Source organism: Mus caroli, unplaced genomic scaffold, assembly GCF_978045245.1.
Source record: "Mus caroli unplaced genomic scaffold, Mus_caroli_1 scaffold_6, whole genome shotgun sequence".
Lineage (NCBI taxonomy): Eukaryota > Metazoa > Chordata > Mammalia > Rodentia > Muridae > Mus > Mus caroli.
In genome coordinates, this window is record NW_028227261.1 from 107,211,700 (window position 1) to 107,235,371 (window position 23,672).

General features: G+C 45.2%; 2 protein-coding genes across 3 annotated transcripts; one reads left to right on the forward strand and one right to left on the reverse strand.

Moving 5' to 3' along the window:
- Nucleotides 1-5,454: 5,454 nt before the first annotated feature.
- Sec61b (SEC61 translocon subunit beta) lies at nucleotides 5,455-19,011 on the reverse strand. The gene is made up of 5 exons (XM_021160916.3): nucleotides 18,896-19,011; nucleotides 18,543-18,705; nucleotides 18,287-18,384; nucleotides 8,456-8,557; nucleotides 5,455-5,721 (listed from the first exon to the last, which is right to left on the reverse strand). Exons 1-5 carry the CDS (start codon nucleotides 19,009-19,011, stop codon nucleotides 5,634-5,636), a joined length of 567 nt encoding a protein of 188 aa, XP_021016575.2. The 3' UTR covers nucleotides 5,455-5,633.
- On the forward strand, nucleotides 18,954-23,391 carry Alg2 (ALG2 alpha-1,3/1,6-mannosyltransferase). Of its 2 annotated transcripts, none has more exons than XM_021160053.2 (2): nucleotides 18,954-19,357; nucleotides 20,824-23,391. In XM_021160053.2, the coding sequence occupies exons 1-2, from the start codon at nucleotides 19,010-19,012 to the stop codon at nucleotides 21,721-21,723; spliced, it is 1,248 nt and encodes a 415-aa protein (XP_021015712.1). In that variant the 5' UTR covers nucleotides 18,954-19,009; the 3' UTR covers nucleotides 21,724-23,391. The 2 variants fall into 2 exon arrangements, with proteins under 2 accessions (XP_021015712.1, XP_029332621.1); XM_029476761.2 differs by having other exon boundaries at nucleotides 18,965-19,357; nucleotides 20,897-23,391.
- Nucleotides 23,392-23,672: the final 281 nt, after the last annotated feature.

Genomic DNA, 23,672 nt, shown 5'->3' on the forward strand with positions numbered 1-23,672 from the left:
GGCATGTGTGGCACCTTTAGCCTCTGAGCTGTCCCAGCAGTCCTGACACCGTGCTTCTCACTTCTTCCCAAAGTCACCTGGAGCTTTTAGGACAGTGTGTCTACCTACAGTCTACCATAGAACAGGGGGGCAGAGCGGGCAGGCCCAAAGGGCGCCTCAGGAGAGTTTGTTCAGGCTGAAGGAGATAGTGCCACTGAGTCAGAGGACGGAAATAGGCGACCCTGCACACTGTGGCCTCCCAGGGCCTTCCAGCTCTCCAGCTCACTAATGTGCAAAGGGGTGTTCCCCATGTACCACCTCCTGAAGCTTCCAAGAAGCCAACGTGGGACAGCAGCAGCCGACTTGTATGGTGATGAGATGAGCCGGAGCAGGTTACAGACTCAGCTTTGCTCCAGACGACTCCCACTTTGGACTCCTGTTTGGAGAGCAGTACCCATTGGAGAGCAGTACCCATGGGGACATTTGGGAACCAAATGCTCTGAATGCCCAGCCAGTGTTAGCCACTATCCAGGAGTTTACAGGCAAACTCCTATGTTTTGTTTTTGTTTTCTTTTCGGTTTTGTTTGTTTGTTTTTGAGACAGGGTTTCTCCGTGTAGCCCTGGCTGTCCTGAAACTTGCTCTGTACACCACCACCTGCCTCTCAAATACACCACCACCTGCCTCTGCCTTCCAAGTGCTCCCAAGTAAAGGCGTGTAACACCACTATCGATGGCCTGTAAATTCCTATGTTAATGTACCTTCAGAATGCCCTCTCCTTTATTTTTAGTTAAGTATTATTATGCAAGCTGAGCATGCCCAGAGACATCTTTGCCTATCCTCTCAACCTTTTAATCATGTGCCCCACGACCTTGAGTTAAGCATACCAAAAATCTGTCTCCTTCTTCTACACTAACCTTAAAATGAGCATGTGCAGGACCTGGCCAACCCCTATAGGAATATGCATAGGCTCGCTGGTAAATAAATCCCATTGCTCTTTGTTGAAGAGAGTATTGCTTTGGAAAGAACTGCCCACTGGTGCTCATGACATTTATTATTTATCTTCAAGCCCCCCCCCCAGGCCATCATAACCTTAGAAGAGTGAGCTTGTGTTCTCTTGATGGCAAGTGTGTGGTTGTGTGGACCAGGAGGGAACAAAGAGATGAGCAGCTATGCAGCCTGTCTCTGCTCATTGGCAAGACAGTAGAGTGTTTAACCCTTTCATATGCGGGTTCCTCGAGTTCTGATTGTTTGGGGACATAAACTTCTAGACATTTCCTTAAAGGGAGCCCATTCAGACTGTTTGCAATTGCCCTCTATTCCTATGTAGTTCATCTGCATGCTTTATTTTAATTTCTCCAGCTTAAGAAAGAGATCAAATTGCCAGACTGACCAAAAAAAGCATTTAAACAAATTTGATCAGATTCGCTATGGTCTGGAGCTGCCTCCTGTTGGAGGACTCACCATGGGAAAACCAAATCACCTGCAGATTCTGTCAGTGGTTTCTCTCTATGTCGTCCCCCCTTCATGTCTCTTGAACCTGCTGGCTTTCTCCTGAGTAGGCTAACTACTCCATTCCGCTTTTCTACATAACCCTGATGTCCTCACACTTCCCTTTCTGATTAACACCGTCCACTGTCACCAGCCCTGATTAACACTGCCCCACTATTACCAGCACTGCCAGTGTGACCCCATTCCCAGTGCCCACGTCTTGCCCCAGAAGCCTGCTGCTGAGCACAGACTTACAAGTTTGTGAGTGCAGCACTGAGAAGGAGGTTCAAGCTGGAAGCACAGAGACCCTTCCTCAATAGACATGATGAAGAGCAAAGGAGAAAGACACCTGGTGGCAACCCTGGCCTCTGCACGTGCTTGCACATGTATACACACACACACACACACACACACACACACAAACATCCGGTGCAGTAGTACAGCCCAGAGTCACGTTAGTCCTGGCCTGGACCCACCTTTCCTGGCTCTAAAGGTTCCCAAGGAACATCTGTGTGGGCCTCAAGAGAATGTTGTCAGCCAGGCCTAGTGGAGTATACCTTTAATCCCCAGCACTTGAGAGGTAGAGGCAAGCGGGTCTCTTTAAGTTTGAAGCCAGCCATGTCTACAGAGCTACCCAGCACCCTGTCAAGAACAAGGGCCCACTCCCTGCATTCACGAGCTCCACAGGCTCTGCAGTACTTCCCGGCAGATGCAGCCCAGAATTATAGACACCTTTAGGCACTTCAACCTAGTGTCAACATTTGCATGATTTCAGAATGTCTTGTCCAACTCCTGTGGGGTCCTGACCCCTGGAATCTAGACTAGAATGGGCATAGGAACAGGAGAGGCACACAGCTGCCATCATCCCAGGCCCACCGTGTTCAGAGTTAACACTAGGACCCCAAGATGTCCCATTCTCAACTAGTTCAGGGACTCTGGCACTGTCCCCAACATAGCATCTCCAAGAACTTCAAAGGATCAGCCTAAGCTAGTGATAGCAGTTCACTTTGCTGGGACTGCTGCCATCAGAAGCCGTTAGAATTGTAACCCATGTTAAGGGGCCTGGAAGCGTCCGTCTCAGGGCCAAGAACACTGTAACTCAAGTAAAGATCTAATGTGTTAGGATTTTACAGGGGCTATAAATAAAAGCCAGGGGCGGTGATGGCACATGCCTATAATACTGAGGCAGGAGGATTAAGAGTTCAAGGATAGCCTAGGCCACAGAGGGAGTATACACACACACACACATATATTATTAATAGCTCATAAGCAATATGAGTTCAAATAATAATTTTCAAAAAAGCAGCATAAGAAGTAGTATGCATATATAATGAAATTATCTCTCTGCCTAGAAAGAAGCAAATTCTGGCAAATGAAATCCCATATGGAGGACATAATGCCAATCAAATTAAGGTCACAAGCACGACAAACACTGTGTGACTCCACCTGTAGGAAGAACAGCCGCACCATGAAGACAGTGATGGCAGTCAGCTGCTCGGAGAGGGCAGTTTTGCAAGATGACAAGTTTGGGAGGCAGATAGGGAGAGCATCCTACAAGATAAATGTACTGAATACCACTGAACGGTAAGTTGAAAATGGTTAAGATGAAAAATGTTATGTTATGTGTGTTTTACCACCAAAAAAAAAATTTTTTTTTCTGATAAAAAAGAAAGGAACAGCTTGAACACCACGTCTCTCAGCAACAGTATTAGCATTGTACCGCAGAGCCAAAGGCAGCTTCGGAATACATGCTGCACATCTTTCCATCCAACTCCCAAGCTCCCTTCCTTTCCCTTCTGCTGACTGAAGCTTGCCCATCCTGCCAGTGAGAGCGCACATACCTTATAACGCATTGGCTCGGAAAACGCATCAGGTTTCCCACTACCACTGGGGACCAGGCTAGCCAAGCCAATGCAGCAAAGAAAGCACCCCGTGTGGTTGCAATATCTGTCTACCCTAGAGACAGTTAACAGACACACAGGCACAGACAGACAGACATTTCTTTTCCAAATTAAAGTTAATAACTTTTAGTTTTATTTGGTACCTCTAACTGGCTACGGGGGAGGGTGGGATTCTATTATGGATATTGTTGTCTTTTTTCCAAATGAATCGAACTCTGTTTCCTGTGTTTCAAAAAATAAAAACACCTGTTTAGTGCAGTAAGATATTCACAGAATCCAAGAAAACCAGTTTTCCAGCCATTTTCCCTCAAATAAAATGTCTGCTAAGACTTAACAAGTGTAAACCAATTGATGTCACCCTAAGAAATCTCTCGTGGAGCTGGTGCAACGGCTCCTCAGGTAGTGGAGCTTGCTGAGAAACCTGATTATCAGAGACCCAGAACATCCATGTGGGAAAAGAGAACCAACTCCCCCAAGTGTCTCCTGCCCTCCACACATGTGCCTTATCATACACTTACCACCCCCCCCACACACACACACATAACTAAATTTAATTTTTAAAGATAAATATTATGACAAGACATAATGTAGCATGTGCAAAGCTCTAGATCTGACTACTTGTAACATAAAAGACAGGAGACTAGTTAGAAAGAGGAAGGAGCCAGCCAGCAAAGAACAAGAGAATACAGCAGTGATTAAATACTTTATGCACACAGATAGAAATACCAATGAAAGCCAGCATTTGGTACAATACACTACTTAGTTTAGACAGTATCTCAGGCAGCTATGAGCCACCTGGTGTGGATGCTGACCTCTGCAAGAGCAGCCACTACTCCAGACCAAAGGTTGATTTTTAGTTTTTAAGTCTGTGCATCTGTGCAGCTGGAAGCCAGAAGATGGTGTTGGATGCTCTGACCTGAAGCTGTAGAGTTTCGAGCCATCTGACGTGGGTGCTGGGGACAGAAAGCAGGCCTTCCTCCGCGGGAGCAGTACACACCCTCAACCGCTGCCATTGCTCTGGCCTCAAGATGGTTTTCACGTTTATTTCTCAATTCGTGTCTTTATTTTACTTACTTGAGGGCATACACGTAACATGACTTGTAGAGGTCAAAGAGCAATTTGTGGGGATCAGTTCTCTCCTTCCACCATGTGGGCCCCAGGGACTAAACACAGATCATCAGCAGACAGTTTGCCCCACCTGGGCCATCCATCCATTCCCATGGCCTGTTTTACACAGGTAAAACTTGCACGTATCTTCAACATGGACCTTGCTGGACAGTCAGTCCCTTCTTCCCTTCTCTCTGGGCATCCCAGTGTGGAGCCTTTGGTTCCTGGACTGCCCTGCTGGGGTGATTCCCAGAACAGTAAATGCTATTTGTACTCAGTGGGCAGCACAGGGGAAGACAAATCCCAATATTTACTTTTGGACACAATTATTTAGATAGTAGTATAAACGTGCTGTCTCACTCCTATTACAAAGTCTTTAACTTTTAAAATGAAAACAAAATTTTACCAATAAATCCAATTTCTCAAATGGGTTCTTTCAAAGCGGGTTTAGAAATGAGAGATCAGTAGGCAGAAATCCCCAAGGGACACGTGAACAAGAGAAAAAGCAAACAATTGCCTGGATTTTAGACACAAAGAACTGAATGAGCCAGGCCTGCTCAAGGGGTGGAGACAGGAGCGTGGTAAGCTCCAAGAGTCTGAGCAACACAGCGAGACCCCATCTCAAAAAAGTAAAAACAAAACAACAGAACAGAATGAGCAGACGCCCCAGCCAAGATTCTTGGTTTCTGATTTCTTTGACTCTTTACCCTCGGCACCACCTGCCCCACATACAGATCCCTGATGGCAGTCCAAGGCACACTTCTTGAAAACCAAGTACCCAAAATGACAATCACTAGCACAGAAATACCTTGGGAAAAACACGCCAAGGCCAATTAGAGCATCTTGGGTTTGAGTGACTACATGGTTGTAGGAGGAACTGCCAATCCTGCAAAGAATGAGCTCTGTAGAAAGACGACCCACCCATTCACTGCTAAGTCTTCAGGCAGAGGGCCCTCTCAATGAAGCACAGGCAACCAGTCTCCATATAAAGCAATTCCAAAGTTTAATAGCCATAGAAAAAACTGATTTCTCAAAGTCAATTCTTATTCTCTGTAGAATAATACACGTGAACAAAAAATCACTACACTTTTGGTCCAAGATATGTTGGGTTTTTTCCTTCTTCTTCTTCTTCAGATGACAGATGGATGTAGCCCAATCTACGATCGCGTGTACTTGCCCCAAATGTGCAGCATAAATACAGAAGCAATGAACAGAAGACTCATCACCAGCACTGGGACAGGGCCCCTGGGAATGAGAAAAGGCGGCGTGCTTACTTCAGTCTCAAGGTAGGCTTAATACTCAGACTGTACATTATACACAAAGGATGCCATCGGATGTCCTAGAGATAATCCCTCAGATATGCTAATTTTGTATACTTAATATGTTCTATAATAAAAAGAAAAATTTCCCAAACTCTTATGCGCAAAAAAATCTATTTACAAACCTTCTCAAATTATCATGTATTAAGACAACCTTTTCTGTCTCGCTACAGTATATAAGACATACAGATGAACTAGTACAAAAATGCTTTTGAATCTGTGATCGCATTCAACCTGCACAAGCTCATGCGTCTCATGAGTGAGACAAGTATTAATCTTTTATACACAAGGAGACCTGTGGCTCGGAGGGATTCCTGCCTATAGACACGCGGAATACAGAAGTCTGACCCCACCCATTAAGCTCATTTACCTTCTACAAGTTTTTTCTGTTTCTTTTGTTTTGTTAAGACAAGGTCTCTCTGTGTAGAACTGACGGTCCCAATACTCACACTGAAACCAGGCTGGCCTTGAACTCAGAGGTCCAGCTGCCTCTGCTGGTCTAGTACTCAGATTAAAGGTGTACACACCACACCCAACATATCTTGGCTCCACATTCCAGGCGCTGTGTGCTAAACTAAACTGACTTGTAGTCATGGGCTTAATTGCAGACAAGGAATAGATTTCCCCCGTCTGCCTTTCTTTGAATCAAACGCTGCTATAAAGAACTGACCCTGAACGTACCCGAGCTGTGAGCATTTATTGTAAGCACTGCCCTCCCAGATACAACCGAGAGGTAGAGATTCCAGAAAGGAATCCTTTACTCATCAAAGCATTACCAGGCAGGGCCAGGTGAAGCAGCAGTGGTCTAGACTGGATCAGACTGGATAATAAATATTACAGGGACCAAGGTCTCTGCTACATCATTCTAAAGTTTGTACAATTAGAGAGAGTAAGAAGGTTGAGATGGAGCGAGCACCGCCACACTAACTTACCTTCCTCCCTTCCTGCCAGGCACACTGCTATCATCAGCCAGAACACGGAGCTGAGGATCCAGCTCTCAGGGGGCATGGACTGAGGATGCCTGACATTCACAAGCTTGCCTGTGCCCATTCCTTACCCTCAAGTCTGTCTCCCCATCTGTAAATCGGTTACAACAGCACCCACCTTAGGGTCCATGCACACAAGGCAGGCTTTCAGCAGGTTCTCAGGAAACAGTACCATCAACCTGGAAACTTTACAAAATCCCCAGGAGGAGCCAAAAATAAGCTCCAAGGTGCTGCTGGTGGACAGGTTTGTAGGTAGGAATTCTCAACTGGGTCCTTTCACAGAAGCACATTTCTCTGGCAGGGTTAGGCTACTGCTTATGACACTTCAAGAGACAGTTTCTACCAGTTCCTATGAGGACCGGAGCGCTACAACTGAAGGACTCGAAGGGCAGGCATGAGCCAGACTTGTCCATACAAGGGTTTCCCACCTTTCTGAGGAATTTAAAGTGAGTTGCAGGGCCACTGGGAAGAGCAAGGAAATGCGAGGCTACTCCAACAATAAGAAAATCGCCAAAGGCCGTCAGTACACCACCAGTTCACACCACCACCCCCCAGCTGAAGAAATGATTCATAAAGATATTCTTGCAAGCTGACAATGGGGGAGTGGGGGTGGGACAGACACTAGCCAGGCCTGGTCACATGCACCTGTAGTCCCGGTGCTCAGCTAGGAGTCTGAGGTAGAGAGAAGGAATGTTCCAGATTAGTCTGGCTACACTATAAGACCCTGCCCCCAAAAGAGAAAAAAAACATGTGACAGGAAGAAAAAAGTCAATAAATGAACTAAACCAAATCCCACAAGTTATAGGGAAGTTATCTAAATCTGTAATGTAAGCCAAATCAATTAAACTAACTGAATTTCTGTCTCTTTTCTACCAGACGGACAGTAGAGGAAGGCTGGGCTCCAACAGTCTGGTCTGCTCTGCCTCCTACCATTTGTGTCTTAGTACCTCACTACCTCTGGAACTCCTCATCTGCAAAATGGCTCAGGTCCAACCTCAGGAAGGCTGACCATATCAAAACAGAAAAGATACTAAGTTTTCTGAAAAACAGCAAGGGCTACACGAAGGAGGGAGATCTGCTGTTATCATCATCCCTTATCCGGTTTGGACAGGAAGCAGCAGGAAAGGATGCTGTGGTACCAGACAACCTGGCTTAAGAAGCAAGCGAGGCGCAGGTCACCTCCCCTCGGTCCTCTCAAGGCTAAGCTTGAAAGGTGATGCATTCACCGCCCTGGGTCCACCCACCACGCTCCCACAGCAAGGAAGCCAAGGAACTTTGGGTAACACAACATAATAGAAATTTTTCCATTAAGCTGTAATAATATCAGCTTCCACCTCAGGGCAGCTTTGAAAAATCACCCAATTCCCATTCAAACGCCCCCTCCCCGTGTCTCCATGTGGGGCAGGAGAACCAAATGAAGAGCGATTTCCTCTAATTAAGCAGCTTCCCTCCTGTCCCCTGTGCCTGCCGTTTACCCTGACACAGCAACAGGAGGCTCCATCTTTTAATCACTCCCAGAAAGGTATCCTTCACCACCCTAATCTGTCCATCAGGTGATGAGCAGGCGAGCCAGACCCAGCCCACCAGGCAGAAATGCTGCTGCAGGCTATCATGTCAGACACGGCTCCTACACCTCTGTCACCAGGACACGCACGAGTCCACTCCACGACTTACACTTTGAGCCCTGGGGAATCTTCCGTGTAGAATCGCCACATCCCCCCAGTCCCTGCAGAGGTGGTGCGGCCTGCACTACGGGTCCCACAGCTGGCATTTTTTCTGTAACAGATTAAAAAGGAAAAAAAAAATTAGTAGTTTTTCTCAGAAATCCTTTTAATAACATACTATATGCTTCTAGGATACAGGCTTTCTTTAAAAAAAAAAAAAAGGCAAGCTGTAAGAAGACCTTCCTACTAGAGTAAACTAAACTCTTCCTGTGTCTGGCTGATCTTAGGGTCTATGGACTGAGTCTACCTGTCAGGTGCCAATGTGTACAGGAATTGCCTTTACCACATCTAGCCTTCTCAGTGGACAGTGTCCCTCAGTTTGTCTTCACGGGAACTTCTGTGAAATAAACCCATCTAGAAATGCCCTTAAATTATAACTTCATTTTTAAAAGACTACTCAAAAAGATGGTTTAAAATAACTGCACTTAATCTCAAAGCACACATTGCACCTCATACAATAATAGTGGGAGACTTCAACACACCACTTTCACCAATGGACAGATCATGGAAACAGAAACTAAACAGGGACACAGTGAAACTAAGAGAAATTATGAATCAAATGGATCTGGCAGATATCTACAGAACATTCTATCCTAAAACAAAAGGATATACCTTCTTCTCAGCACCTCATGGTACCTTCTCCAAAATTGACCACATAATTGGTCACAAAGCAGGCCTCAACAGATATAAAAATATTGAAATTGTCCCATGCATCCTATCAGATCACCATGGACTAAGGCTGATCTTCAATAACAAAATAAATAATAGAAAGCCAACCTTCACGTGGAAACTGAACAACACTCTTCTCAATGATACCTTGGTCAAGGAAGAAATAAAGAAAGAAATTAAGGACTTTTTAGAGTTCAATGAAAATGAAGCCACAACATACCCAAACTTATGGGACGCAATGAAAGCATTTCTAAGAGGAAAACTCATAGCTCTGAGTGCCTCCAAAAGGAAACTAGAGAGAGCACACATTAGCAGCTTGACAACACACCTGAAAGCACTAGAACAAAAGGAAGCAAATTCACCCAAGAGGAGTAGACGGCAGGAAATAATCAAACTCAGGGGCTTAATCAACCAAGTGGAAACAAGAAAAACTATTCAAAGAATCAACCAATCAAGGAGCTGGTTCTTTGAGAAAATCAACAAGATAGATAAACCCTTAGCCAGACTCACTAGAGGGCACAGGGAAAGCATCCTAATTAACAAAATCAGAAATGAAAAAGGAGACATAACAACAGATCCTGAAGACATCCAAAACACCATCAGATCCTTCTACCAAAGGCTATACTCAACAAAACTGGAGAACCTGGATGAAATGGAGAAGTTCCTAGACAGATACCAGGTACCAAAGCTGAATCAAGATCAGGTTAATGATCTAAACAGCCCTATATCCCCCAAAGAAATAGAAGCAGTCATTAATAGTCTCCCAACTAAAAAAAGCCCAGGACCAGATGGGTTTAGTGCAGAGTTCTATCAGACCTTCAAAGAAGATCTAATCCCAGTTCTTCACAAACTATTCCACAAAATAGAAACAGAAGGTACTCTACCCAACTCATTCTATGAAGCCACAATTACTCTGATACCTAAACCACAAAAAGACCCAACAAAGATAGAAAACTTCAGACCAATATCCCTTATGAATATTGATGCAAAAATCCTCAATAAAGTTCTTGCTAACCGAATCCAAGAACACATCAAAACAATCATCCATCCTGACCAAGTAGGTTTCATCCCAGGGATGCAGGGATGGTTCAATATACGGAAATCCATCAACGTAATCCAGTATATAAACAAACTCAAAGACAAAAACCACATGGTCATCTCGTTAGATGCGGAAAAAGCATTTGACAAGATCCAACACCCATTCATGATAAAAGTCTTGGAAAGATCAGGAATTCAAGGCCCATACCTAAACATGATAAAAGCAATCTACAGCAAACCAGTAGCCAACATCAAAGTAAATGGTGACAAGCTTGAAGCAATCCCTCTAAAATCAGGGACTAGACAAGGCTGTCCACTTTCTCCATACCTATTCAACATTGTACTTGAAGTCCTAGCCAGAGCAATTCGACAACAAAAGGAGATCAAAGGGATACAAATAGGAAAAGATGAAGTCAAAATATCACTTTTTGCAGATGATATGATAGTATATATAAGTGACCCTAAAAATTCCACCAGAGAACTCCTAAGCCTGATAAACAGCTTCGGTGAAGTAGCTGGATATAAAATTAACTCAAACAAATCAATGGCCTTTCTCTACACAAAGAATAAACAGGCTGAGAAAGAAATTAGGGAAACAACACCCTTTTCAATAGTCACAAATAATATAAAATATCTTGGCGTGACTCTAACTAAGGAAGTGAAAGATCTGTATAATAAAAACTTCAAGTCTCTGAAGAAAGAAATTATAGAAGATCTCAGAAGATGGAAAGATCTCCCATGCTCATGGATTGGCAGGATCAACATTGTAAAAATGGCTATCTTGCCAAAAGCAATCTACAGATTCAATGCAATCCCCATCAAAATTCCAAATCAATTCTTCAACGAATTAGAAAGTGCAATCTGCAAATTCATCTGGAATAACAAAAAACCTAGGATAGCAAAAACTCTTCTCAAGGATAAAAGAACCTCTGGTGGAATCACCATGCCGGACCTAAAGCTCTACTACAGAGCAATTGTGATAAAAACTGCATGGTACTGGTATAGTGACAGACAAATAGACCAATGGAATAGAATTGAAGACCCAGAAATGAACCCACACACCTATGGTCACTTGATCTTCGACAAGGGAGCTAAAAACATCCAGTGGAAGAAAGACAGCATTTTCAACAAATGGTGCTGGCACAACTGGTTGTTAACATGTAGAAGAATGCGAATCCATTCCTATCTCCTTGTACTAAGGTCAAGTCTAAGTGGATCAAGGAACTTCACATAAAACCAGAGACACTGAAACTTATAGAGGAGAAAGTGGGGAAAAGCCTTGAAGATATGGGCACAGGGGAAAAATTCCTGAATAGAACAGTAATGGCTTGTGCTGTAAGATCGAGAATTGACAAGTGGGACCTCATGAAACTACAAAGCTTCTGCAAGGCTAAAGACACCATCAATAAGACAAAAAAACCACCAACAGATTGGGAAAGGATCTTCACCTATCCTAAATCAGATAAGGGACTAATATCCAATATATATAAAGAACTCAAGAAGGTGGACTCCAGAAAGTCAAATAACCCCATTAAAAAATGGGGCTCAGAACTGAACAAAGAATTCTCACCTGAGGAATACCGAATGGCAGAGAAGCACCTGAAAAAATGTTCAACATCCTTAATCATCAGGGAAATGCAAATCAAAACAACCCTGAGATTCCACCTCACACCAGTCAGAATGGCTAAGATCAAAAATTCAGGTGACAGCAGATGCTGGCGAGGATGTGGAGAAAGAGGAACACTCCTCCATTGTTGGTGGGATTGCAAGCTTGTACAACCACTCTGGAAATCAGTCTGGCGGTTCCTCAGAAAATTGGACATAGTACTACCGGAGGATCCAGCAATACCTCTCCTGGGCATATATCCAGAAGATGTCCCAACCGGTAAAAAAGACACATGCTCCACTATGTTCATAGCAGCCCTATTTATAATAGCCAGAAGCTGGAAAGAACCCAGATGTCCCTCAACAGAGGAATGGATACAGAAATTATGGTACATTTACACAATGGAGTACTACTCAGCTATTAAAAAGAATGAATTTATGAAATTCCTAGCCAAATGGATGGACCTGGAGGGCATCATCTTGAGTGAAGTAACACAATCACAAAAGAACTCACACAATATGTATTCATTGATAAGTGGATATTAGCCCAAAACTTAGGATACCCAAGATATAAGATACAATTTGATAAACGCATGAAACTCAAGAAGAATGAAGACCAAAGTATGGACACTTTGCCCCTTCTTAGAATTGGGAACAAAACACCCAGGGAAGGAGTTACAGAGACAAAGTTCGTAGCTGTGATGAAAGGATGGACCATTTAGAGACTGCTGTATCCAGGGATCCATCCCATAATCAGCTTCTAAACGCTGACACCATTGCATACACTAGCAAGATTTTGCTGAAAGGACCCAAATATAGCTGTCTCTTGTGAGACGATGCCGGGGCCTAGCAAACACAGGAGTGGATGTTCACAGTCAGCTATTGGATGTATCACAGGGCTCCCAATGGAGAAGCTAGAGAAAGTACCCAAGGAGCTAAAGGGATCTGCAACCCTATTGTTGGAACAACATGATGTACTAACCAGAACCCTGGAGCTCTTGTCTCTAGCTGCATATGTATCGAAAGATGGCCTAGTCGGCCATCAATGGAAAGAGAGGCCCATTGAACTTGCAAACTTTATATGCCCCAATAAAGGGGAATGCCAGGGCCAAAAGAATGGGAATGGGTGGGTAGGGAAGTGGGGGGCTCTATGGGGGACTTTTGGGATAGTATTGGAAAGGTAATTGAGGAAAATATGTAATAAAAATATAAAAAAAAAAAAAACTGCACTTGCTGCAAAATTAAGACTAGACATTAAACTGTAATTATATCAAGGTCCCCAAAATGGAGGCGACACATGATGAATGAGTATTCTGTAACAAAGCTGAGCTATTTGAATATTCTGACCGTCAGTCGTGGAGAGGAGCAGGAGGTAAAAAGCAAACAACTGACAACCCAAACTTGTTCTCTGCAAAAGGATAACGGCTGATGCACGGGGCCGTCATGTCAGACAGAGCACACCAGAGACATGGATATTTAGGACCAGGACCAGACACAGACTCTCCTATCCTCCTGTGGGATGGGGCATTGCCCAACCCCGTGCTGGAGTGGCAAACCGAGGACCCAAGCACTGGGTGACAGGAAGAAATCTAAAAGAAATCATCAGCTGTATAATTATGCCACAAGTGTTAGGTGTTCAAAAAGAATGTCCTGTCCTACCTTGTGGCAGGATTTTCCCTGTCCAGTTACATTAAAGTATTAGTGCAGCAGGAGGCCTGTGACTGGACAGGGAAACAGGGGGCGGAGCCAAGAGTTGCAGGGACAGAGAGCGACTGACAGGAGGGAGGGGGGGTGAAGGCAAGATGGAAACGGACAGACAGGAAGAAGATCCTGAACCAGCGTGGCTTTAAATAGCCACAGGTAGATATATCATAAAGGATAGACTAATTGGGATAACTTGTCTGATCTAGGTGGGCAGCTCGTATCATTATCAATTAGCCCTGAAATTATTGTGTGGGTATCTTGTGAATTGAGAATTTATTGAAGCCGGGCAGTGGTGGCGCACATTTTTAATCCTAGCACTTGGGAGCCAGAGGCAGGTAGATTTCTGAGTTCAAGACCAGTCTGGTCTACAGAGTGAATTCCAGGACAGCCAGGGCTACACAGAGAAACCCTGTGTCGAAAAACTGAGAAAAAAAAAAAAAAGAAAAAGAGAAGATATTGATATATAAATCTGACTTGTTTATTATAAGCTTCTAGAGTTTTGTTTCTACCAGGCTGCTGGGTGTTGTGGTGGCTGACCCTGGGGTGGACATTCATTGCGTGGTGCTGGCATGGCAGCGAAGGGAACTCGGGAGCTCTGGCCTACCAGAGAGTGGCTGGCAGAGAGTAACTGGAAGGAGCATGGGAACTTGGCGGTTCTTTTTAATATTTCCTGCAACACTACTAAGTCCCAATACTCTGTCTATTAAAATCCCATTCCTGTGTGGGGGCTGCTGACCCTTGAGCAGCCTAAAGCCCACCTCACCCCACTAGAGTCTTGGCATGACATTCTGAATGCAGAAATCCTGTCTATAGCCAAGGAAGCTCATCCTACCCATGAGTGGAAGATTAGAGCCTTGGTCCAGTCTGACTCCAACTGTACCCATGACAACTCTGGCAGCAGTCAGTGCCCATGACTCAAGTCTACTCTGCTAGTGAACAGCATTTCAGAAACATCAGTTATGGGCTACAGTAGCCTGGAAACATACAACCCTATCTATGTATGACTGCTTCTGTGGGAAGGCTGACTGTAAATAGAAAAAGATGTATGGGGTGTGCAGAAAGCCTCCCTGGGCAGCCATGTCTCTAATCTGGAAGGTGGGTACCTGAAATCTTCTTTGTTTATAAAACAGGAGTAAGAGGTACAACCAGTGTCCACGTGGGACATTATCACCTGGGCCACAACTACCACCTCCCACTCTCCAAAGCAGCTCAACCCCTGAATTTAGCTGTCTTCAAAGCTAGAATGTCAAGATCCGTACAGAAACCAGTAGGATTTGTTGTTGTTACTTCTGCCACTGGCAGAGGGACAGAGCAGAGGATCTGAAAAGCACGGTCCATGGAAACTGTGCTCACAACATTCCTCATTACCTTATCTGGGAAGCTAGCTGAGGCGCCTAACAGACCCCACTTTAACTTCTTAACCTTCAACCAAGTCTGCACCTTCTTCCTCCACCTTTAACCAAATGCTGTTCACCCTAACCAAGTGCATGCTTGGTCTACTGCTATGGCTGCTGGCACGTGCTAGAGCAACCCCAGCTCACTGACCTGCCCATCCACTTACTGTTCCTTTAGCCTAGGATGCCTGTCCTCCCTGGGCTAGCGTGTCATTCGCTCCCTTGCACCTCATGGGTCTCTATGAGTCACTCACCCTGTGTACCCTATTCAAACCATCCACCCTCACTCTCCTCACCCAGCTTCCCCAATGTATTGCCTTCATCACTTGAAATTCCATGACCTATTTCTGTGCCCTGGCTACTCATGGCCTCCACACTGGAAAGAAGCTCACAGCATGAATATAAGCCCTAGCAATCTTTCTTACAAGTACATTCTCCAAGGTAAAGCAAGGCTCGACACGACAGACAGACTTCTAGTTATTATTTCATAACTGTCTTAGTGTCCCTAACTATCCCACCACCTTAAACTTGTAGATTCCATCACTTCTGTAGGAACTCACCATGGGCTGGCACTTCAGAGGTTGTGGTCTCTGAAATATCATCACTCCTTCTCATCCTGTGGCAGCTTCCTTTCCCACTGTATGCAGAGCGAGGGCTCCAACCCCAGCTTAACCTTAAATCCCACACACTTCTTCTCTTCTGAGGCCTTATTACTCTATCACTTCATTCAGGGACAGATAGAAATTGCACACTACAGAGCCCAAGTATCGCGAACTATAGCTTCAACTTCGTCTCTAAGAATGGACATATTCTTAGATAGCCAACAGCAGTCACAATTACCTAACCATCAACACGTTTCTGGAATGAATTTTGTACACTCCATGCATATAGCCACACACTCACTAGCATGTGCGAATGAATTTTGTACACACCATACAGATAGCCACTGGCCCTCCAATACCAGAACCTAAAAGATGTCATCCTTATCCATAACCTTCAAAGTTTACATCTGTCACCTCACTTGTTTACTGGTTGCCTCACTTTTATTTATTATCCTTTGATAATCTCATAATTAGGTACCTTCTGGTTCCCTAAGAACTCTCAGACGGCCAAACTTCCCTAATAACTCCTCTTGAACAAAAACCCATCCCCAAAGGACTACACACAGCTACTAGAGCAGCCCAAGAAGTCTCTGAAATCCCAGCTAGCAACAAGAAGCACCGCAGGCCCATACAATCTAAACCATAGCACAATATCCTTTCCTTGACTATCTTAGTAACGGAACTTTCATGGTCCCTCAGGGTCATCTTACCAGTTCTGACAGTTCTATTACAAGTTCCTTCTCCAAGCTGCAGTCTGTTGCACAAATGTTCAAGCCACCTCGTTTAGACTGCAGATTTAGATTTTCCTACTGCAGTCAACAAGTCCTTCACATCCTCTTTTGCTGTTGTGTTGTGATTGTGCTAGTGATCAAGCCTGCGGCCTTACACATGCTAAGCAAGCTCTCTATTCCCGAGCTATCTACCCACTATATCCTCAAGCCTTCCTCTTCACATTGTTAAGGGTGGTTTTATAGTGTTCCTTTGAAAAGATGGACCATCCAGAGACTGTCCCACCTGGGGGTCCATCTCATAATCAGCCACCAAACACAGACACTATTGCATATACCAGCAAGATTTTGCTGAAAGGACCCTGATATAGCTGTCTCTCGTGAGGCTATGCCAGTGCCTGACAAACACAGAAGTGGATGCTCACAGTCAGCTATTGGATGGAACACAGGGCCCCCAATGGAGGAACTAGAGAAAGTACCCAAGGAGCTGAAGGGGTCTGCAACCCTATAGGTGGAACAACAATATGAACTAACCAGTAACCCCAGAGCTCGTGTCTCTAGCTGCATTTGTAGCAGAAAATGACCTAGTCAGCCATCATTGGGAAGAGAAGCCCCTTGGTCTTGCAAACTTTATATGCCCCAGTACAGGGGAACACCAGGGCCAAGAAGTGGGAGTGGGTGGGTAGGGGAGCAGGGGCAGGGGGGCGGGTATAGGGGACTTTCGGGATAGCATTTGAAATGTAAATGAAGTAAATACCTAATAAAAAATTGGAAAAATAAATAAATCACAAAATGCCAAAAAAATAAATAAATAAAAATTATTATTGGAGGGGGTGAGGGAGGGGCTCTGTGAGGGGGACTGGGGAGAAGGGAGGGCTGCAATCGGGATGTAAAGTGAATAAAGAAATAAATTAATGGAAAAATATTTTAAAAGATTATAAAGTGCTCCTTTGCCTTTTCAAAGTCTACTCCTCTCTACCAAAACCCTTACTAGTAGTTCTACAAACACAACAATACAGTTGACTGATTCCTTCAGTCAACATTTTATTGTGGCATGATTTAAGACAGGAGCTGGAAAAGAGGACTTGGGCAGATGTTCTGTCAAAGCAGAGGAGATGAACGCGTAGACATAAACTGTAGTATCCTATTACAACTATAATCCTAGCACATAGGAAGTGAAGGAAGGATGATGTAAGTTCAACCCTAGGTTGTGTGGGACTGTCTAAAAAGAAACTAACTAACTAAAAAAAAAAAAAAAAAGAAAGAAAGAAAGAAAAGAAATGGTAGTAAGTTCAGAATTGCTGGCCTGGAATCCCTCTGAAAGCCTCCTTTTTTAACAGGCACCACCAGAAACTTACAGAGAACCTAAGTGGAAGAGTAACTGGAGGGTGAACAGTGGTGTAAATTCAAAGCAGAAGAAGTTGTCACTGGGGGGACAGAATGGAGAAAGAAAAGTAGTGAGGTCTTCCGGCATATGACTGGACAGAGAAGACACACCAAATTAAAAAAGATAAATAACTGGAGTTTCTAGATTTCTATAAATAAGCAGTGACATTTAAAAATAAGGAGACACTGAAGCTGGAAAAGTGGCTGAGAGGTTAAGAATACCTGTTGTGTGCAATACATACACATACACAAAATAGACTTAAAAAGACACACACAGCTGGGATGGGGAACCAGGATGATAGACTGTGTAAGATACATTTTGTTAAGCTGAGTGTGTATGGGACCTCTATATGGAAGACTGAAAGGTAAAGCCTCAGACACACCAGCCTTATGCCAACGCTTTTCCTAAAGTTATTCCTGATCCTAGTCTAATTTTCCTTTAACTAAAGTGGTGCGTGCAGCTGATCAAGGAGAGGAAAACCATGCCTCCTCCTAAAGGGCCTTTAACTAACTGGATGGCCACGTCAGCTCCGGCTCTCTCGGCTCCTATGAATCTTCCCATCCTGGAACTTCTTCCAGCAATGCAATGCAATCCTGGGTACCTCGCCTCCTCCAGCCATAACCGGGCGTCCCCCGCAAACCCCCAGCCACTTACCTCTGCCGGACAGTGGATCCCGCAGCTCGTGCGGCCACCGCTTTGCTGGGAGAGCGGCCAGAGGAGCCCACGTTGGTGCCACTGGGCGTTGGACCCGGCTGCAGAGGGAAGCAGACAAACAGTGAACATCGCGGGTCGAATCCTCTTCACACCCCCGACCCCACACCCACCCGAGAAGCTGGGAAGCGCAATGAGGTCCCGGAAAGGAAGACCAAGACAGGGGCTAGTGCACCCCATGGAAGCGAGAACCGCGCACCATGCTGATGCCTAAGAACGGTGGGCACAGGAGGCAGGAAGAGGGCAGTCGGGAAGTTGCCGAGCACTCAGAACTCTCGTAGGGACAGGCTCTGGCACCGCCCCCCGGCCGGCTGGCAGGGCCTTCGCAGACGCTTGGATGTCTGGGCTGTCCTAAGATATGCCTGTAAAAATTACGCCGACAACAACTGGGCCGTGTGAAAGTACAGCCCTTTCGCTTCTTTTATGTAATTTATTTAGCGTGCTTAATGTGGTCAAACATCACCAAATTGCAAGATTTGGACACGTTCACACGAGAAATTAAGTCAGGCATTTTCTTAGCGCCCACAGACTTATCGCTGATGTGGCCTAAACTGACGCAGGCGTAGTTGCGCTGGCTCGGCTTTCAGTAGCCAGAGGGGGCCAGGGGCGGAGCTTGCAGGAGCTTGCAGAAGCTCGCGCGGAGAGCGCAAGCGCGGCTCATCCACCATGGCCGAAAACCTGTACCGAGCCCGTTCCCGGGTTTACAGCCCATCTGTGCTGTTTCTGCACCCAGACATGGGTATAGGCGGTGCCGAGCGCCTAGTGCTGGACGCGGCGCTGGCGCTGCAGGAGTACGGCTGTGATGTGAAGATATGGACCGCGCACTACGACCCGAACCACTGCTTCATCGAGACCCGCGAGCTCTCGGTGCAATGCGCAGGGGACTGGCTGCCTCGCAGCCTGGGCTGGGGCGGCCGCGGCGCCGCCATCTGCTCCTACGTGCGCATGGTCTTTCTGGCCCTCTATGTGCTGTTTCTCTCCGGCGAGGAGTTCGACGTGGTGGTGTGCGACCAGGTGAGGCCGCCACCAATTCTTGGCTGGGGGGGGGGGGGGGGACGAGAGGGGGGAGGGACCGCTGTTCTAGGTTTTTAGGAACTGTCCAGCAGGAGTCCCCAGGGAGAGAATGGCCACCAGTTTTAGTATGGATAGACCCTTTAAAATGGCAGATCGCGGTGACATCTCTCCCCCGCCCCCTTTCTTTCGTTGAAGATCCTTGAGGTAGGGCTTACGTGTCTGCATTTTATATGTTTAGCCTTGGGACTAAAATGATTGGATCCAGGTGGTTGCTGGCATTAAAAGTCGACTTCCGGCCACACCTTGTATGTGACTATTTACTCTTCTTTCTTCTCCGTTATTCCTTTGTCTCTGCATTCAGGTCCCATCCATCCCAACCTTCCAGTCTTCCTAATACTGCCATTCCAGTATTAGCAGTGCCACGGATTAAAGTCAAGCTAAACATATCGTGTCCCCATTAGAACCTTACCATGGTCCCCATTGGTCTTTGGAGAAAAATCCAGTTATTTTGTCTATACAAGTGTCTGAGCTTGCATATCAAAACTAGAGGTCAGCTAATCTTCACCTGAGCATTGGAGTCAGGCTCTCTCACTGAACCTGGAATTGAAAGATTGAGCTAGACTTTTGGACAGGTGTGCACTGCCATACCCAACATTCCTGGAGCCAACCCTCAGCCCCACTTTTTTTTTTTTTTTAATTAAGAAGTAACATTTACTCAGGAGTAAAAGTTCAAATAGGAAGTATAATGTAAAAATTCCCTGTCCCCATCCTTGAGAGGGCGGGCCATTGTCAACAGTGTCTTCTGCATCCTTCCAGAAATGATGTGTGGCCCTGGTAGTATATGTGTCTGTTTCCTGCTACATCTTACATGTACGTAGCTGGGATCCAATTTACCTGCTGTTGGACTCTTTGTTTTTGTTCTGCAAAAATTTGAAACATCTTGCTTATTGATATTCAAGATCCACATCAGTCTCTTCAGTGACTGGAAAGTCCCCTGTCCTGTAAATATTTCAGTCTTCCCTAAAAGACACTAACATTGATTGTGTGTGTGTGTGTGAGATCCTAGGTGTGACACTAGATGTGACATCCTAATACTGCATTTATTTCACTTCTTACAGTCCTCTGAGGAATCTCCTGATAGTCATGGCCATTGTACATGTCAGTAGCAGTTTCCAGCCTTTACTTACAATGATGTCACCTTATTCTTCCAAGGTCTATACTTGGCTACCCAGTGCTCTTATCTAAGCTGACAGGTGGAAATAGCCACAGTTGCTCCAGGGAATCTTTAATTATGATCCTGAGTTGCACTGAACCACCCTAAGGAAGCCGTATGTTCACGGTAAATGCAGACATTTACCCAGGTCCTATGGATTCAGTAATACCAGGCAGCTAGTCAACCAGAAAAAGGATTATGGCCAAGGAGGTTGAGGCGACCAGTCACTTACCTACTGTTTTACCTTGGTTAGGTGTCTGCCTGTATCCCGGTGTTCAAACTGGCCAGACGGCGTAAGAGGGTCCTATTTTACTGTCACTTCCCAGATCTGCTGCTTACTCAGAGAAATTCAGCTCTGAAGAAGTTCTACAGGGCCCCCATCGACTGGATCGAGGAATACACCACAGGCATGGCAGACCGCATCTTGGTCAACAGCCAGTACACTGCTTCCGTCTTTAAAGAAACCTTCAAGACCCTGTCTCACAGAAATCCTGATGTGCTCTACCCATCTCTGAATATCGGCAGCTTTGACTTGGCTATTCCTGAAAAGATAGATGACCTAGTCCCCAAGGGGAAGCAATTCCTGTTCCTCTCTATCAACCGATACGAAAGGAAGAAAAATCTGCCCTTGGCACTGAGATCCTTGGTCCAGCTTCGGAATCGGTTACCATCTCAAGAGTGGGATAAGGTTCATCTGTTCATGGCCGGTGGTTATGATGATAGGATCCCGGAGAACGTGGAGCACTATAAGGAGTTGAAGAAAATGGTCCAAGAGTCAGACCTTGAGCGTCATGTGACCTTCCTGCGGTCCTTCTCGGACAGACAGAAGATCTCACTCCTCCACGGCTGCTTGTGTGTGCTCTACACTCCGAGCAACGAGCACTTTGGCATCGTCCCTCTGGAGGCCATGTACATGCAGTGCCCAGTCATTGCTGTTAATAACGGTGGGCCCCTGGAGTCCATTGTCCACAAGGTCACGGGGTTCCTGTGTGAGCCAGACCCAGTGCACTTCTCAGAAGCCATGGAGAAGTTCATCCACAAACCATCCTTAAAAGCCACGATGGGCCTCGCTGGAAAAGCCAGGGTGGCAGAGAAGTTTTCCGCTGATGCATTTGCGGATCAGCTGTACCAGTACGTCACGAAGCTGGTGTAGTCAGGAGAGTACAGTGTAGGGTCTGTATGCTACATGCACTGCGATCCCTCTTATGGGTTGTAGAAACGCCTTTGAAACCAAAAGAAAGGAGGAAACAAAGGAGCTAGAATCTAGTGCTAGTGAGATTTCTTTTTTTTTAAAGTAGACTTGAGTCTTGAATGTGAGCCACCTGTCCACCACACCTACCTGTCATTTCTGAAATATTCTTAATGCTGTAATCATTCCATATCTCATGAGTATTGTTGAAAGTATGGTAGAAATCTGCTGCTAGCAGACTATTTTAATTCTATTTTTCTGGATTATTGTTCCTTTATATATAAAGGTTTGATCATCCAGTGCCTTAATTGGCTTTAGTAGTGTAGGTCTTACCATTGTCACAGTCAATTGATTTGACTTCAGAGCGTAATGGGAACGAGGCTGCTGCAACTCCCAAGCTCGGTTTACTTAAAGTGTTCTCTAGTAGCTGCTAGGAAATTTTTGTTAGAATTTTGGCTGGATCCATAGCAAGAGTACTCAGTATTATTTATTGTTTTGGTTTTTGTTTTGTTTTGTTTTTTACTGCAACTTGACAATAAAATATGTTTGGCATCAGAAGAGAATAGAACATTAGATCTGAGCCCGATGCTCTGACTTTGTCTTGTTAAATACATAAACCTGAAGTCAGAAGACTAGGATAAACGAGATAGTTGACATGAAGGAACACCATCACACATGTTTTGGCCTACCGTGTCACGCTTGGCCTTATTCCTTTGAGCCTGTGCCAGAACAGTGTATTGAGGAAGGGAGCAAAGACAAAAAGGGTCCCATATCCCTTTCTAGAAAATTCTCTTCCACTAGCCCTCACTACTAAAAGTCCTGTCACCTCTCAGTAACAGTGTGGGCCGGGGACCAGGCCTCAGGGCACAGGCCTTTGGGAGCTGTAATAGAGTTCTCTAAAATAACAAACAGCACTTAACAGAATGAATTCCCAGAAGAAGAAGAACAGTGACATACAGGCTTCTGTCAAGCTAATCCAACAATGAACAGAAAGTCCAGAAGTCCAGTAGTTGTTCAGTCCAGGAGGCTGGATGTCTCAGCTGGTCTTCAGTATGCACTGGAATCCCAAAGTAGGCTCTGACGCCGGTGAAGGGATGGACTTGCCAGCAAGGTAAGGACAAGCAAGCAAAGAGCAAACGCTCCCTACTTCCATGACCTTGTATAGGCTGCCAGCAGAAAGCATGGCGCAGACTAGAGGTGCGTTTTCCCACTTGAAGATCAGAATTAAAGGAAGACCTGCCAACTTCAAGTTAAGCAAAAATCCCTCCCAGGTGTGCCCTCCATTGTTAGATTTTAGTTCATTCCAGATGGAGTCAAGTTGACAACCAAGAATGGCCACCACCGGGGACACTCCGCATCTGAACTATATACCAAGCTTCATATTTAAGACATGTTTCTTAATGTTATTGGTGTCTCCAGCCCTCGTAGTGTTTGTACCGTATTCTCTGCAGTTTAGCATGCCAGTGTTTCCTGTCCGTCACGTAAATGCCTTTGTGTGAAGCTTGCTTGACACCCCGCCCCCCACCCCACCTCTCAACTCCCCTATCCCTGTGACACTGCCCAGTAATAACTGTTCGTTGTTGTTTACCTGTTGCTTGTAAGTGCAAGTATTAAAGCAATTTTAAAGCTAAATTCACCTGTAAGAATATAATAAATATCTGTAATCAGATGGTCCAGTTTATGGTTGCGAGCACAGAGCCGAACAGCCTGCCTGACTTAGAGGGCAGTAATCTCTGCTTAACACCTCAACTTCTTCATCTGTGAAGTGGGGTAATTGCCCTGTCCTGCTTCCCTGGAAGGGTGATTGTGACAGATTTCATCAGTAGACACAGTGCAGAAACAATACATGGTATAAATGTTAGCCACTACCTTTAGAGGTTAAAAAGAACTATAAGTTCCATGTGAACTCAGGC